The sequence below is a fragment of the Montipora foliosa genome, chromosome 3 (genome assembly GCF_036669935.1).
Source record: "Montipora foliosa isolate CH-2021 chromosome 3, ASM3666993v2, whole genome shotgun sequence".
Classification (NCBI taxonomy): domain Eukaryota; kingdom Metazoa; phylum Cnidaria; class Anthozoa; order Scleractinia; family Acroporidae; genus Montipora; species Montipora foliosa.
Window position 1 is genome coordinate 54,441,013 of NC_090871.1, and position 15,000 is coordinate 54,456,012.

Consider the following 15,000-nt stretch of genomic DNA (forward strand, 5'->3'; position numbering starts at 1 on the left):
TGTATGAACTAGCTACTGTAAAGTACCTCAATAGACCTCTTTAGCTTGTACATTTTGTTTTCCCATTTCAGACCACGTGATGTTACTCTAGGGAAAACTTTCTTTCAAATGTCGTCCTATGCACGTGAATATGTACGCATAACTTATGAAAACACAAAAGGAAAATTCCCTTGAGAACATCACGTGATCTGCAATGGGAAAACAAAACGTACAAGCTGAAGAGGTCTATGACATGAGTAAAGGAGACTACGGGAACACAGTAGTAAAATAGTAGCCCACACAATAGACCTAATTCGCTTGTGAAGCCCAATTAAATCCCTTCAGGTTATTGCATTTGCATGATAATGTAGCACTGACGTTTAAATGATATGAAAATACTTGGAAAAAAAAACATTTATTCTCAAAGGATCTCAATTCAGCACAACACTGAGTTAGCCGATTTGGCCTATTGGAATAGAGAGAGACAGAATGTGGTGCAACGAAACTGGCGATTTTATTATTTTACCCGCTTGAGTTCTTTGTGAAATTGAAGTAGATTCAAAAAGGAAAACTGACTGAAGTCATAACAAATCATCGGATTGCGATCCCGCTGTCTGTCATCTATGCGGATATCTTGAGTAGCACATTTTCCTTTCTATTTTTTGAGTAAAATACCTTAAAGCGGTACTATGACCAAAAAATCAATTCTTCTTTTTCTTTGGATTTCAAAACTACGTTAACTAAACACTACGTGACCCAAGTTTTACACCTTGATTAAAAAAAACAACACTTGTTTTATTTTAACGGACATTTGCCTATTTAATGGTCTGCCATTACAAACTTTAAAATCTTGAGAGAGCTGGATCGAGGAGAAAAGGACGTCAAAGACTTACAAGTCACAATGCGTGTGTACGCGGCTAACTAAGCATGCGGCAGGGGAGTTTCGGGCTTTCAGACTTTTAAACTCGTGATTTGCATATATAGTAAGCCGCATTTACACGCTGAAATTTTAAACTAGTGAGTAAATGACGTCACTTACCCCTAGATCCAACCCTCTGATGTCGAATCGGTCAGTTTTGGACGCTAGTACTGGCGGACCGCAAAATCCAAACATTTTGCCCGTCAGGTGTTCAGCAAACACACTTTCAAAATCTGAAGAAAAAATGTCATTCTGTTTTTAATTTTTTTTTTATCACAGTAGCACTTTAACTGAAACTCTAATATCTCAAAGGACAAACTGGGTGTCTTTCTCTGTATATAACGCTTAATTCCTCGTAACGCATTAGCAAAAAAGTGACTTAAAACCTTTCAGTGCATATTCACGAACAATAGGGAAGGTGGATTGAGATATTCAACAGAATTCAAAAACAACACCGTGAACTCAAAAAGACAATATCTTGAGTCATGAGATCCTTTCATATCAAAAACTGAGCATGGAATTGCGTTTCCTCGACGTCGACGTAAATACTGAAACCTTTAGAAAGAAGATCACGCTCATCACTGATCAAGTTTAATGCGGGAGTCTAAACTAAGACGAGGAACATCAATGGAGTTGCGAGACAAATCCAAAGCAGTAATGGAGGTGTTCACTGCGAGGGCCTGAAAAAGTGAAGTAGCACCCTTAGCACCAATAAAGTTGTAAGACAAATCCAAAGTACTAAGGGAGGTGTTTCTTGTGAGGGCCTCGGAAAGTGAAGTAGCACCCTCAGCACCAATAAAGTTGCAAGACAAATCCAAAGTAGTAAGGGAGGTGTTTACTGTGAGGGCCTGGGCAAAAGAAGTAGCACCCTCAGCACCAATGGGATTCAAAGACAAATGCAAAGTAGTAAGGGAGGTGTTTCTTGTAAGGGCCTGGGAAAGTGACTTAGCCCCCTCAGCATGAATGGAGTTGTGAGACAAATCCAAAGTAGTAAGGGAGGTGTTTCTTGTGAGGACCTGGGAAAGTGAAGTAGCACCCTCATCGCCAATGGAATTCCGAGACAAACGCAAAGAAGTAAGGGAGGTGTTTACTGCCAGGCCAAGGGAAAGTGAGGTAGCACCCTCAGCACCAATGGAATTCCGAGACAAACGCAAAGAAGTAAGGGAGGTGTTTACTGCCAGGGCATGGGAAAGTGAAGAAGCACCCTCATCGCCAATGGAATTCCGAGACAAATGCAAAGAAGTAAGGGAGGTGTTTACTGTGAGGGCCTTGGAAAGGGAAGAAGTACCCATATCACCAATGCAGCTGTCTGACAAAAATAATTTGGTCAACGTGGAGTTTACAGTGATAACCAGTGAAAGCGTAGTCATGCGGCAATGGAAAGGATAAATACTTAAATATTCCAAATCGATTTCATTTAAATCAAGATTCCTACCAAAGTTGTCAGCTAATTTAGTATAAAGGTCTTCCGAGAAAGGCTGGCATTCCTCTATGAAGGCTAAAGCCAACAAAACCATGTTCTGTCGATACAAAGTTGTGGAGGCCTCCAGGTTTACAAATGAGACAATACTGTTTACAATTGACACTGCTGTTTCTTTGGATTGCGAGGCTATGATTCCACTCATGAACATGAAAACTTGACTTAGTTGACCAAAGAATCTGTCGTCGGTCAGAACTGATTCCTTGTCAGTTACCCCATCAAGGATGGAAAATGCGTAATGTAGACCGGAAAAGAATTCTTGGAAACTCTTGTGAAAGAAGCTATAACGGAAACAAGGCGCTCTCTTGCTACCGCCAGCCTGGATGGAGAGAAAGCCAAATTTAATGAACAGACTTTCCTTGAAATTCCCTTCGACGTCTTCGAAATGCAGCTCTCCTTTACAAAGAGATTTATGCGCCAATCTCCCTAGGGTCATCAGTTCCTTCTTGTAAACTATAAGAAGGTCTTTACCACTACTTGGTAAGTGGTTCTTCATTTCGTATCGCCTCAAAACGAAGAGAACGATCTCCACGTACAGCTGTGTTCTGTTGTTTGGTAGAACGCCGCCAAAATCTTCGAAAAGCACACAGAGCAGAAGTGTATTTAAAGGGTTTTTTGTTAGTTCTTTAAAATTCCATTCAATATGCTGATCATCATCGTCATCATCATCATCATTATCATTGTCGTCGTCGTCGTCATCATCACGTGGAGTCCACAATACATTTATCAGCTTCTCTGCCATTTGTTCTGCGTGTTGAAAATACTTCCTTATAAAACATTTCGAATCACTTCTCGTAAATCCAATAATCTCCAACAGTGTGTCTGAGTAAGGTCTTACTTTATTCCCTGCTTCGTGACGAGAAGTAAGAACAATGTGACAACCAGGGAGCTGTTTTCTCTGAATAATACTACGATACACAGCCAATTTTTGAGGGTACGCCTCATCTAACCCATCGAGCACTAACAGGACTTTAGAAGGGTTTTCTCGCAGAAAACGGAAAAACGTTTCTTTCAACTCTGGGTCAACTTCTTCCGGCAGAATTTGATCGTCAATGGCTTCCCAGATGCTAGATTTAATTTCACGACATCTGAGGAGCAGGAGCACCTCTACTTTTGGGAAAGACTCGTCCCATTCGCGGTCTTGTTTGGTTGCCCAATCATATGCTAGCTTTCGGCAGTAGGTCGTCTTTCCCATGCCGGGTGCGCCCTCAATCAAGACAAAGCGTGGATGTTGGCAATCTTCGTGTGATGTAAAAATACTTGTCATGTTGGTGATTTCTTTCGTCGGCCTTCCGCGTGTCTTTTCTTTTGCGACTATCCTAAGTCTGGTGAAAATGTTGTCTAGTTGGAAGCTGAACCCTTCACACCAAGGAACTGGAAAAACCACCCCTTCACACTTTTGGTAAATTTGTCTTATCCATTCTATGATATGACACGAAGAACTAGCTGCAAAACAAACAAACATCAGAAAAATAGCGTCAATTTAGAGGACGATTGATTCAAAGTTATTGGCTTCTTTCCTAGCTAATACGATCTTTGATCTTGTGAATGAATTTAGAGGTTTCACTGGTTTGCAAGCCCTCTTGGCTGATTTTTCTATGTATCGTCGCTTTTAAAGTCATTTCTGGTACACAAACAGGCTGAGTATCTAAATGTATCTGTTGTTTTATCCACATAAAGAAAACGTTTGCTTTCATATAAAAAATTGTTTTCCCTTGGCGTGGATGAGTCCTATTAGGCTTGCGTAGCACAGTGCTTACTGGTAAAAAACGAACACGAGTTGATATAAAATTGACACAATATTGTACAAATAATATATTTAAATTAAAATGGAGTCAAGATTATATTAAAATAATCTTTCCATTTTAAAACTACGCTGGACAGAGCAAAAAAGCTGATATATAAAAAAACCCATTTTTACTGAACACATTTTACAACAATGTTTTGCCGGACATATTGACTTTTACGAGTGGAGGTTTTTTTTTTCTTATTTTAGCGTCGATTTCCAACATGGTCAAATTGCCGTAAAGTCATATATACCTTCTGTTCGATAAGAAGCCACAGAAGAAAATGGAACGCTTTCACTTGTAAATGGGAGCTGAGTTTGTTCCTTGGCAGAAACATCTATAATTAGGGTGCGTTCGATTGACCCTATTCCGGAATAAGAATAAGTAGAGAGAAGATTGAAAACGGTATGTTTGGCGTTTTGAAGCAACAAGGGTAAAAAAGATATGCTTAAAATAGTATTTTAGCAGGTGTTTGACAATTTTAATGTGAATCTTCGTAAAAACGAAGGATTTGTAACTTCTAATTCCATGTATTCCTGTTCCGGAATACGGTCAATCGAACGCACCCTTATCAAATACAACAACCCATTTATGACTTTACAGTTGGCATTCGCAAAAATATTTAACGGCATTCACAATACGAGCTTATTTGAATCATAATCTCATCAGTTCTGGATCAACAACTCTTACCAGCTGCGAGCCTCTAGCTAGACAGCAGGCACCTAAACTATCTACTGTTCGTAACTAACAATACATAAAAAGAACGTGTCTAGGTTTCGTTGATTGGCAGACGCAAGACTGTACAAGCAGTATCTACATGAACAATTGCCAAAAACCTTAATTCAAAAAGCTGATCATTCAGTTACATTCAGAATCAGATTAAACCCTTGCTTCGGTTTACATCATTTTACCTGCATGTTGCTTAGACCCTTTCTTCTCTTCTCGTGCTTTCTTTTGTGAAAGGCTACGATCGGTGAAAGAGATATCTGTAAATATTTGAAAGTAAAAATCTGAAACACCTGCAATCTTGGACAAAACTCTTGGGAAAATTTCGGGCGCGAGAATCCCTTGACATGCACTCTCAATTTGTCCCCACTCTACCGCATACTAATGTTGATAATGTGGTGAAAAATACCGTGCAAGCCTTTGGCCATTTCTTACCCAACATTGGATTAGAGGGAGGGGGAAAGTATGGAGAAGTTAATCTTTTATTACACAGACAAATGAGAGAATAACCATTTTGTAGTAGTGTGTCACATTTCCCAACGAGTTTTCTCCAAGATTGTGGGTGGGAGGCAGAATTTAGTTTTTTGCCTTAAAAACCGAAGATCACAGGAAAGATTCAGATGCTGACTAGAGATGAATCCAAAGAGCTACTGGGGTCGATAATTATATTTTTGATATTGGTAAGGTTATCATAATTTACGTTAAAGGAATGCTCATGGTGTCCCCCACATCCATCAGTGGTTATCAGTGTTTTCAAGTGTACAGAGCGTATTAGGCATGTGACGTCACAAAGGCAAAATAAAGAAAGCGCTGTCAAGTTGATGTCTAGAAACTAATCCCCAAGGAATTGAACTTTTCTCTTTTACGCAAACACAACGTTGCATGTTTTGTTCAGTTAAAGAAACCAAGGCACCTTATCACGTGAATTCTCTATTCGAGAACTGTCCTTCCAACAGCCGATTTGTACTTGAAAGAGTCCTAATGATTTTACCTTTTCGTTCCCTACTGGATTTACTCTTTAATTTGTCTTGTCCTTCTGATGGGATCTGAGGCTCGCAGGGCGCATCTGTTGAAACAATACGTGAATCGCTAACAGCTCAGTGAAAAGAAAACTCAATTCGAGCTGACTATCAAGACAATTTATGATACTGATTTCCGAGAGTATTTTGTTTTCTTGTTTTCAGCGTTGTAAAAGTTTAGTCTCAGTGAATTGGTCGTGTTGAGGTCCATAAACTAATCCTCCGGGAATTTATACCATCTATTGGGTATTTATACCATCTATTGCATGAGATCACTTGACTTTTCGAGATGACTTCCACTCCTGTTGTAGAAACGTTAGTCAATGTCACCCAAAACAGTCCTTCTCAGGACTACACCAAACCGGACGATCATACTTGACTTAGCTACAGCTAACAGCTTATCTACAGCTACGTACGATAACTGTCTTTCCAACAGCCGATTTGTACTTGTAAGAGTTCCGATGATTTTTACCTTTTTCGTCCTCACTGGATTTTAAATGTAATGTGCCAAGTGCATCTGATAGCATCTCAACGTCACAGGAAGCTTCTATTGAAATAACCAATGGTCAATGTTAAGTAAGCTTAAAGTGCAAATGACTCGGAATTTCATCACCATTTTAAATTTTAGAATTAAATCTGTAATGTGCTCAGAAGCGTTTCTGTACAAAAACCGAGAACATATCTAGAACCCGATGACACCTCACGTATTTTCAAGGAAAATATGAAACAAAGGTCTGGCATCAAGTTGAGGATTTTGACGTCATCAGTTGTGCAAAGATAATCACATTCTCGTTCCCAGATCCCATCGTTTCTCTTAGCCCTCGCACGAGAAAACGAAGGAAATTCATTTTTTTTCATTGGTTATCTTGCGACCAACAAAATATTGAAGTGAAAGTAAAAATGGCCGGCTTCGCGCAGCTGACCCCATTTTGCCGCATCGGTCGGCAAAATTATCAGTGTGTGTTTGTGTTACAATTACGACATTCTATTCGACATGAAGGGACACATTCTCTAACACCGAGACTCTTGGAATGTAACGCTACTGGGCGCTTCCACGTTTCGTAATATTGACGACTCATATATGAAATCCGAAAGGCAGTCCTAGAATCTGGGACTGCTGTCTCTAGAGCCCCTCCCTTTCTCGTGCGAAGGCCCCGCCGGCTAAGAGAAATGATGGGATCTGGGAACAAGTATGGAAGGTTTATTGTTGATGTGAGGGTATTTTGCAGTCACATTTACGATTTAAAACAACAAAAGCGCACACAACAATATAGAGTATTCCCTGATCTTCTTTATCGGCGTTGCAGTTAAGTTATTTAACGTAGAATAACAATTTGGCGTGAAATTCACATCGGGCAGAATCTTGGGGTGTGTTTACATTACTCGGGAACCCATCACTTGCTACTGTATTCACACAAGTTAGGGTTCAGCCTCAGTAAGATTTGCTTTTAAATTTTGAGGTGATGGAACTGCCACTTGAAGTTGATGTCTATTTGATATAAACACGATTAAACACCCATTAAGACCACACAAACGATTTTTAAACGACTTTCACATACAAGAATCGGATTCAAACAAATCTTCTCATAAATAAAGATCTTAATTCATACCATTCACTGAGTTGACCATCTTTTCGAGAAGATATTTGCACTGTTTAGACCAGTTATATTTCGTTCCATAGGAGTTACGCAAAGCCTTAGCCTCATCAAGCCTTGTCTGCCTGTTTTTGTTCCAGATGCCCTTGATAGCTGCTGTCCCACGCATTGGGATCCTCAGAGTCAATGACGAATGAAGAACCAAATGGTACATTGCCCAGGGCCTCTCCAAAGCCAGAGTTCTTGCTAACGATCACAGGTAGCCCAGCTGACAGAGCTTCGAGACCTGTCAAACCAAAGCCTTCTGTTCTAGAAGGCATAAGTACAAGATCCACCGTACCGAATAATCCCTTCAAGCTTTCTCGGCTCTCGATATAGCCTTTCACCCTGAGGCGATGTTTGGGAATACCACATTCCAGCAATCGATTTGCGATCTCTTCACGTTTTCCATTGGGTGCTCCGACGACAACTAGACGAGTGTCATGTAATACCGCAACAGATCTTGCTGCAATGTCAAACCCTTTTAACTCAAAATCTTCAGCATCTCCACGACCGAACACTAGGACACTGAGTTGTTTTCTTTCCTTAGGAACTTGTTGAACACTGACAAATTCATCAAAAATACCAGGTGTGAAGTCGATAACATCTTGATCTTTTTGACAACTGCGGAGGTAGCTGCGAAAGGCCTCTGCCAGCTTGGACCCGACTCCTACAACGAAATCAGCCATCTCGCATAGCTCTACTTCGACATTGTGCTTTTCTTCGCCCTTTGAGATTGGATTCTCGTAACACTTGAACATTCCTAATTCCTCTGGGTCAGTGTGTATCACTTGTATCCACTTGCATTTGCGAGAGTTGCGGATAACTCGTGCTTGGCGGCCAAGTTTCACTCCATGACCAACAATGACGTCCATTCGCAAATCCTCTGGTGGAAAGCTGAGCCAGTTCAGTTCTTCATACCCAGGCTGTCGTGTTGCCTTCAGAATCTGTATGCCATGGCTGAGAGCTACTTTCCTATCATCCTCAGAGCATTTTGGCAAAAAGTATGTGATTTCCACTTCTGGGAACTTGGCCAGCTGTATGGCCAACTCTCTGTTGATTGTGGAAAGTCCACCTTTACTGGATCCCCACTCAGAAGCCAAAATGGTGACTTGAACTTTGTTGGGGCCATTTTCTTGAGATTGCTGCCATGAGCCTGACTTCATAGTTAAGTGTGGTGGTACGACTGTTGCACTGGGTTCGACGAACCTTGAGCCATTGCTATTCTGTTTCCTTAACACATACACACACAAAAGAAATTACCAGACATTAATTATGGTGCAGAAAAATGTGATTCAGTAAAGGAATGTTCAAGGGAGTTAAGAATGTCAAGAACGGCCCCAGGAAACTTGGCAGTTTCTAATAACTGGGGAAAAAGTGGTTTTACCACTAAGAAATGGCTAATTATATGAAAAATATATGGCTTTTTAGTGCTTCCCGGCAGCTAAAAACTTGACAAAATGTACTTCATTGATGGACAACGTACGATAAAATAACTAACAGTTGTGTAAGATAATATGCACAATTGGGAGAACGAAATTACTACAACTTAAGAGAAGGAATTGCTAACTAATTCATGAAAGCCATCATCACGTAGGGTTGGTTTTTTTTTTTAATTTGTGGGGGAAGTTTCCAAGAGAACACATGAAAAGGCATTTTAATGCCTCTATCCTATATACGCACAGACGAGGCCGCCCAAGCCCGGCATCCAGACTTCTGCTTTCTGCTCTGATTCTGCCAACCTTCTTTTGAAGGTGGCTCAATCCAGCTTCACCAATAACATTTCAAGAGAACGTCAGTGTTATTGAAAGTATTGACTTAACACTTTTTTTAAGCAACGGCAATGTTAAGGTATCATATAAAACACCATTTCTTTTTTAAACAAGATCTGACGCTATCATTATTGTAATATATAATAGCTCAACAAGTTTAGCAACAGGAAAGCCGTTCTAAAACTCTGTAAAACGTTTCAATTTAGCCTGCTTATTTAATGGGGCTTACCATTACAATAACGGTATCGCAAAATGTAGAACTGATCATGTACATTTTTTTTCAAAGCATTGAAACTGCTTTGAGTTTCCTTAACACATTCATTTACAACTACAGTCTGTGACAAAATCTCTTGGAACAATACACGAGTCAGTACACACATGAAGCTTTCGCGGCTTACTCTCCCCTCACAATGTTGCTTGCACTCGAGGTTCTGAGCCGATTTGCCAAAACAACATTTTGGGAGAGCAAGGTATTGCAAAGAGTTTCAACAATTTTGTCCGAGGCTATAGTTAGCAACATACAAGGAAAAGAAATTCAAAATCAATTGTAAATTGACGGATTTATGTTTCTTTTTACCCTCAATTCCGGGTTTCGACAAAACACTGACCCCCGGTCAACTGACCCCCTACTGACCCCCTTACTGACCCCCTATAAAATCAATGGAAAAATGAAAATTAAAGAAGCCCAGAAATATCAATGGGACCCGATTCAAGTTCATCAATAAATTTAGCTTACCTGAAACTTTCAAGAGGGCGGACGCGTTGCAGAGTTCAGACTCTTGTTCTCCTTTTACTGTTTATTGGAGGTTTTGTTGACGGAAAATCGAGCACAGAATAAGATTGAATATCATCAAATATTGCTTTCGTACGCATTGGGAAATGAAGCAAAGAGAAACGCTGACAAATGAACAGGCTCGCGAAAGGATCGCGATGGACTTCTCGTGCCACGAACAAGCGCGTAAACCTCAACCGGAAGACGAATTTCATAAGGTAGTTCCGGGCCTCTCGCCTAGCTCTGGCATTTTAAGAACTGTAGCAGCTGTGGTGTTAACCTTTTGGACACGCCCGTTTGATTACTTTCTCCTTGGTGCATGAAGCATTCAAAAAGACCACGGATTCTCAAGATACTGAAGGTAAAATTCCTGGGTAATCTAATCAAAAACCAACATGCCTTTCTACAAAGCTCTACCACATCCGGATCGTCTGGCAGGAAAAGTAACAAAAATACATTTCATAATGTATTCATGGCATAATTTGGATAATACAAGGTGCAAAATAAGAGATAAATCGATGGAAAACAGTAAGGCCACTTACCGTCCATGACTAAAGCCATGTGCAAGTTGTGCATGCGGAAGGCGAGGGACCTGGGACTACAAGCTTGCGGTTAGTTGCGTGGGTGTTAATTTGCCAGAATTTCCTGGCTATTTTTATTGCTTAATTTTCTAGCGGATACAAATACCACGCTTGCTGATGTTCCAACTTATTCTGTGCTCGATTTTCCGTGACAATTCTTTCAGTCAAATGAGAAGGGAATCGGAAATCTGCAACGCGTCCGCCCTCTTGAAAGTTTCAGGTAAGCTAAATTTATTGATGAACTTGAATCGGGTCCCATTGATAGTTCTGGGCTTTTTTAATTTTCATTTTCCCATTGATTTTATAGGGGGTCAGTAGGGGGTCAGTTGACCGGGGGTCAGTGTATTGTCGAAACCCCTCAATTCCATGGATTGAGTACTTTATCACACTTACTGGAATTCCAAGCAGCGGTTTTAAGCTTCTTTAAGCTTGGCACGTTTCCAGACGTACCGCTTTGAAACAGGTCACACTGTTTTCACTTTTATCTTAGCGCAGTTATGGGTCCTTGAATATAAGAAAATTGATTCAATCATTACACACCTCTCATCTGAGGAATTTAATTTTACTTGATTCCTTTCAAATACTGTTAGCACAACAAAAGTCACAAGTAGACATTGCTCCTTTGAGATTAACTTGCTTTATCGATTAAAAGAAAAAATAAACGTGAGCGTTTAATGCAGTTAAACTGTTTCCTAATTTCCTACTGGCATCTTAACCCAGAGTATTAACACATGCGGTCAGTACCACCTCATCTGCCACCTCTAGCTGGATCGTAATGCCAACCTATGCTGTTTTCAATTTCATTCAGAGTCATTGGCAAACGTTCTGCTTTAGAACCAGCAAGAGATCCTGAGTGCAATTGGGGGTTTTCATCTCACGTCACGGCGGCCATGTTGGTGTACAGATCAATGCTGTAAAATGTCTTTTTGGGAATTTGACTCTATTGTTATGCAGCGAACAACTTGTGGGGGCAGTTTCTATTGTTTTGTACACCAACATGGCCGTCTCATCATGTGGATGAAAACCAAGGATAATGGAGCCTCAAACATCAGAGAACAGGAATGCAATATTACTGTTAATTGCTGGTAGAATGTCCAAAACATAACAGGATCAAAGCTGTTTGCAAAATGTCAAACCAATGTTTCACATCGAGCTGCTTTTTTGATGAATAGGAGTCACTTTTAATACAATCATAGATCGATGCATTAGAATTTATAGACATTCAGTGAGTGATATTTACATCACAAATTTGGACAAACGGTATGAATTATATAGCGAAGAATTCAGTGAGAGACATATAGCAAGAACTCTGGCTATTACTCATAAAGGCAGCACAATATTAGACAACCACTTACATGTATCTAGGATTTGAAGTGTTTGACAGATGCACAAAGGATACGAGTTTTTAATTGAACAAACTGTAGTGCTGCATTGGTGGCAGAATGAAACTTGAGTTTATAGCTGCCATATCTTTCTACAGCAAATACAGCAATTTAGCAAATTAAATAGGTGGTAATTTGCTCTTTATCAACTCATTTGATATAAGCTTATAAATTTTGTTCTACAAAAGGAATTTCATTCTAAATATTCTCACAGAAAATCTAAAATGCCCATTGAAAATAAAATAGACTTCATAATTATATGCAAAAGCTCTTTCCTGCGACTTTTAAGATAACCTGGGAGCTTAAGAACCTGTGCTGTAACAGTAAATATAGGAGAGGGATACAAAGTGCAGATCATGTACTCCCAAGACAAAAACGGGTTGTTGAGAGCTGTTGTTGTATGGTATGTATTCAGGAAACAATGCTGCAACACCATACCATGGAATTGTTATGATAAATAACTCAAATGGCAATTAAATAAGTTGGTGTTTGAATGCGGAAGTTTATCTGGTGATAATAGTAATTATTGCTTTTTTGTATCCATAGGACATGACCTTGACAGTGCTCGAAATTAGCGGTCGTCCGGTCGTCCCATACAACCAAAAAGTTTACCGGGAGACCAGTTCATGGTAAAATGAAAAGTCGAGTTGCCAAAACAACGTTTGGCTTGGCCAAACGCTCTCAACATTTCAACGCAACATCTTGCAACATTGTTGGGCACAACATTTTGCATACATTTGGCCACCCAGTTGCGATATGTTGGATGACGTTGCATCAAATTTGAAAACGGTCAAATTTTTCGTGCAACATTTTGGATGTTGCATGATGTTGTTCTCGTTTGACCACGTTCATGCAACATTGTTGCACTAGGGAATGCGCGCTAGGTCCAGTTGTTGCGTGCCAGGGACCAGAGGCATATAAACATCGACGTGTTGAATTGAAAAATGTTGAAAATGCTGCGCGTGTTTCCCCAGCTGGTTCAAAACAAGTCCCCTTGAAATGTTACAACAGTTGGGCCAGGCTTGTAAATTATGGGGGCTCCAACGCCATGTGATTGCATCTCAACATGGCATGCATTTAATCCTTACGAGTTTACTAACAGGCAACCAATTAAGCATTAATTTTATCAGGGCGCAAATTTACGGATTTAGTTGCCCGACCTTTTAAATAGGGACAACCTAGAATTTTCTATTAATTTCGAGCACTGCCTTGAAAGAAGGATGGCATACATGTACAATATCAAGTATTACTTCCGCAGCTGTATAGCAGAGCGTTCTTCAGAGCTCTTAAATTTTCTTATCATAACGATAATTCTAACAAAACAAGTTAGACGCAAGTTAAAGTTTTGACGTAGTCGTAGTCAAAACAATACAATACATAGTTAATTGACCGGTCCCCACAGGGGCTTTTCAGGGCCAATGAAACACAACGAAACGACGGAACAGAACAACAACAACTGTTAAGAATCCCGACTGGCCGGGGGTAAACCAGTCGGCTATTTACAAGTGCAGCTGGGAAGTTGAACCAGGAACTACCAGGATCAAATTCAACGAGTGGTCAAAACGTGTCTTGAACCCAGGATCTCCGGCTCTCAAGGCAAGCGCCCTAACCACTGGGCCACACGGCCTCCTAAATATGTTGCAGTGTCACTCTGTTAACTTGAAATATAGAACTGATCCTTGCACCTATCTAAACAATTTGAGCAATAATTGTCTCTTATAGACACTCAAAAAATTCAGGCAGCATCGACAGGATTTGAACCCATGATCTCTGAAATGCCAATACAATGTTCTACCAACTCAGCTAGGATTAACCACACGGTTGGGAGCAAGTCAGAGAGCAGGTCCTTGCATGGGAGCAAATAAGTCCAACAAATTGACCTGCTCCACACCGTGTGCTGGCTTCATAACTCACTTGTTAGAGCATTGCACTAGCATCAGAGAGGTCATGGGTTCGCATCCCGATGAAGCCATCTTCATTTTTTCAGCGTCTATAAGTTAGGGTTAACGGCCTGAAACGAGGGGATCTCAGTGGTTTTCTAGAAAATGCACTGTTCTTTGAGATGTCGGCAAAACAGCTTGATGAAGATTTGTAAAGAAACAAATATACGTAGGCTCTAGGGACTTTTAAGTCCCTAGAGACTACACATAAAAGTTTCTTTTTTGTTTTGAAAATTGCATGTGCATGAAAAATAGCGACAACAAAAAAGTCATGGTCTGAGTTGAATATTTAAGTGTAGTTTGTCTCGTGTTGTAATTTGCACTGTGGATGTTTTGAGGGGAATAACGGCAGGGGAATAACTCAATATAATCCCCTGCGAGAACAAAGGAAACCGAGCCATGTGGCAAATAAGAGACAACTGCTCAAATAGTCCCGACATTAAAGTGCGAGGATCACTTCTATCTTTGGTCTATAACCTGCACTTATATACTAATGTACCTACATTTATTATATGACTACGGGCAAGATGAGCGGGCAAGATGAACCAAATCCTGCGCTGTGATTGGCTACCTGAGCGGCCAAGATGGAGCTATCTTGCTCGTTCGGGATTTCTCGCTTGGTCCCGCAAGATCAAAGATCATTTCTTGGTGTTTTACCCCATATAATAAATCCTTTATTGACCAAGCTTGTTCGGTCAAAATGGCTGGATATTGCCCACGTTCTTTTTTTGCGTGTTCATGAAGTGGATCTAAAGCATGCATATCAACAGCTTTCTCTGAGTGACGACTCTAAACAGTTTCTCACTATCAACACCAGTAAGGGGCTCTACTAGTACAACTGTCTCCCAGTTGCTGTGGAAAGTGCTCCGGCGATTTTCCAAATGAATCAATCGACCATTGACACCATTCTCAAGGGTATAAACGGTGTTGTGTGTTACATCACCAACATATTGATTACGGGACGGAATGACCAAGAGCATCGAAATCAGCTACAAGCTTGAAAGGTATG

At 40.4% G+C, this 15,000-nt stretch overlaps 2 protein-coding genes across 2 annotated transcripts in view; both read right to left on the reverse strand.

The window, feature by feature from the left end:
• LOC137997680 (NACHT, LRR and PYD domains-containing protein 12-like) overlaps nucleotides 1-15,000 on the reverse strand; it is a 184,383-nt gene that overhangs the window by 44,090 nt on the left and 125,293 nt on the right. The gene's annotated exons all lie outside the window — the stretch shown is intronic.
• LOC137997669 (nucleotide-binding oligomerization domain-containing protein 2-like) overlaps nucleotides 1,135-15,000 on the reverse strand; it is a 24,399-nt gene continuing 10,533 nt past the window's right edge. Inside the window, exons 3-8 of the mRNA XM_068843793.1 lie at nucleotides 11,063-11,173; nucleotides 7,521-8,777; nucleotides 6,383-6,457; nucleotides 5,883-5,957; nucleotides 5,077-5,151; nucleotides 1,135-3,824 (exon numbers count right to left, since the gene is read on the reverse strand). Coding sequence (XP_068699894.1) covers nucleotides 1,477-3,824; nucleotides 5,077-5,151; nucleotides 5,883-5,957; nucleotides 6,383-6,457; nucleotides 7,521-7,719 — 2,772 coding nt within the window. The 5' untranslated portion in view covers nucleotides 7,720-8,777; nucleotides 11,063-11,173 and the 3' untranslated portion in view covers nucleotides 1,135-1,476. The remainder of the gene's footprint in view (nucleotides 3,825-5,076; nucleotides 5,152-5,882; nucleotides 5,958-6,382; nucleotides 6,458-7,520; nucleotides 8,778-11,062; nucleotides 11,174-15,000) is intronic.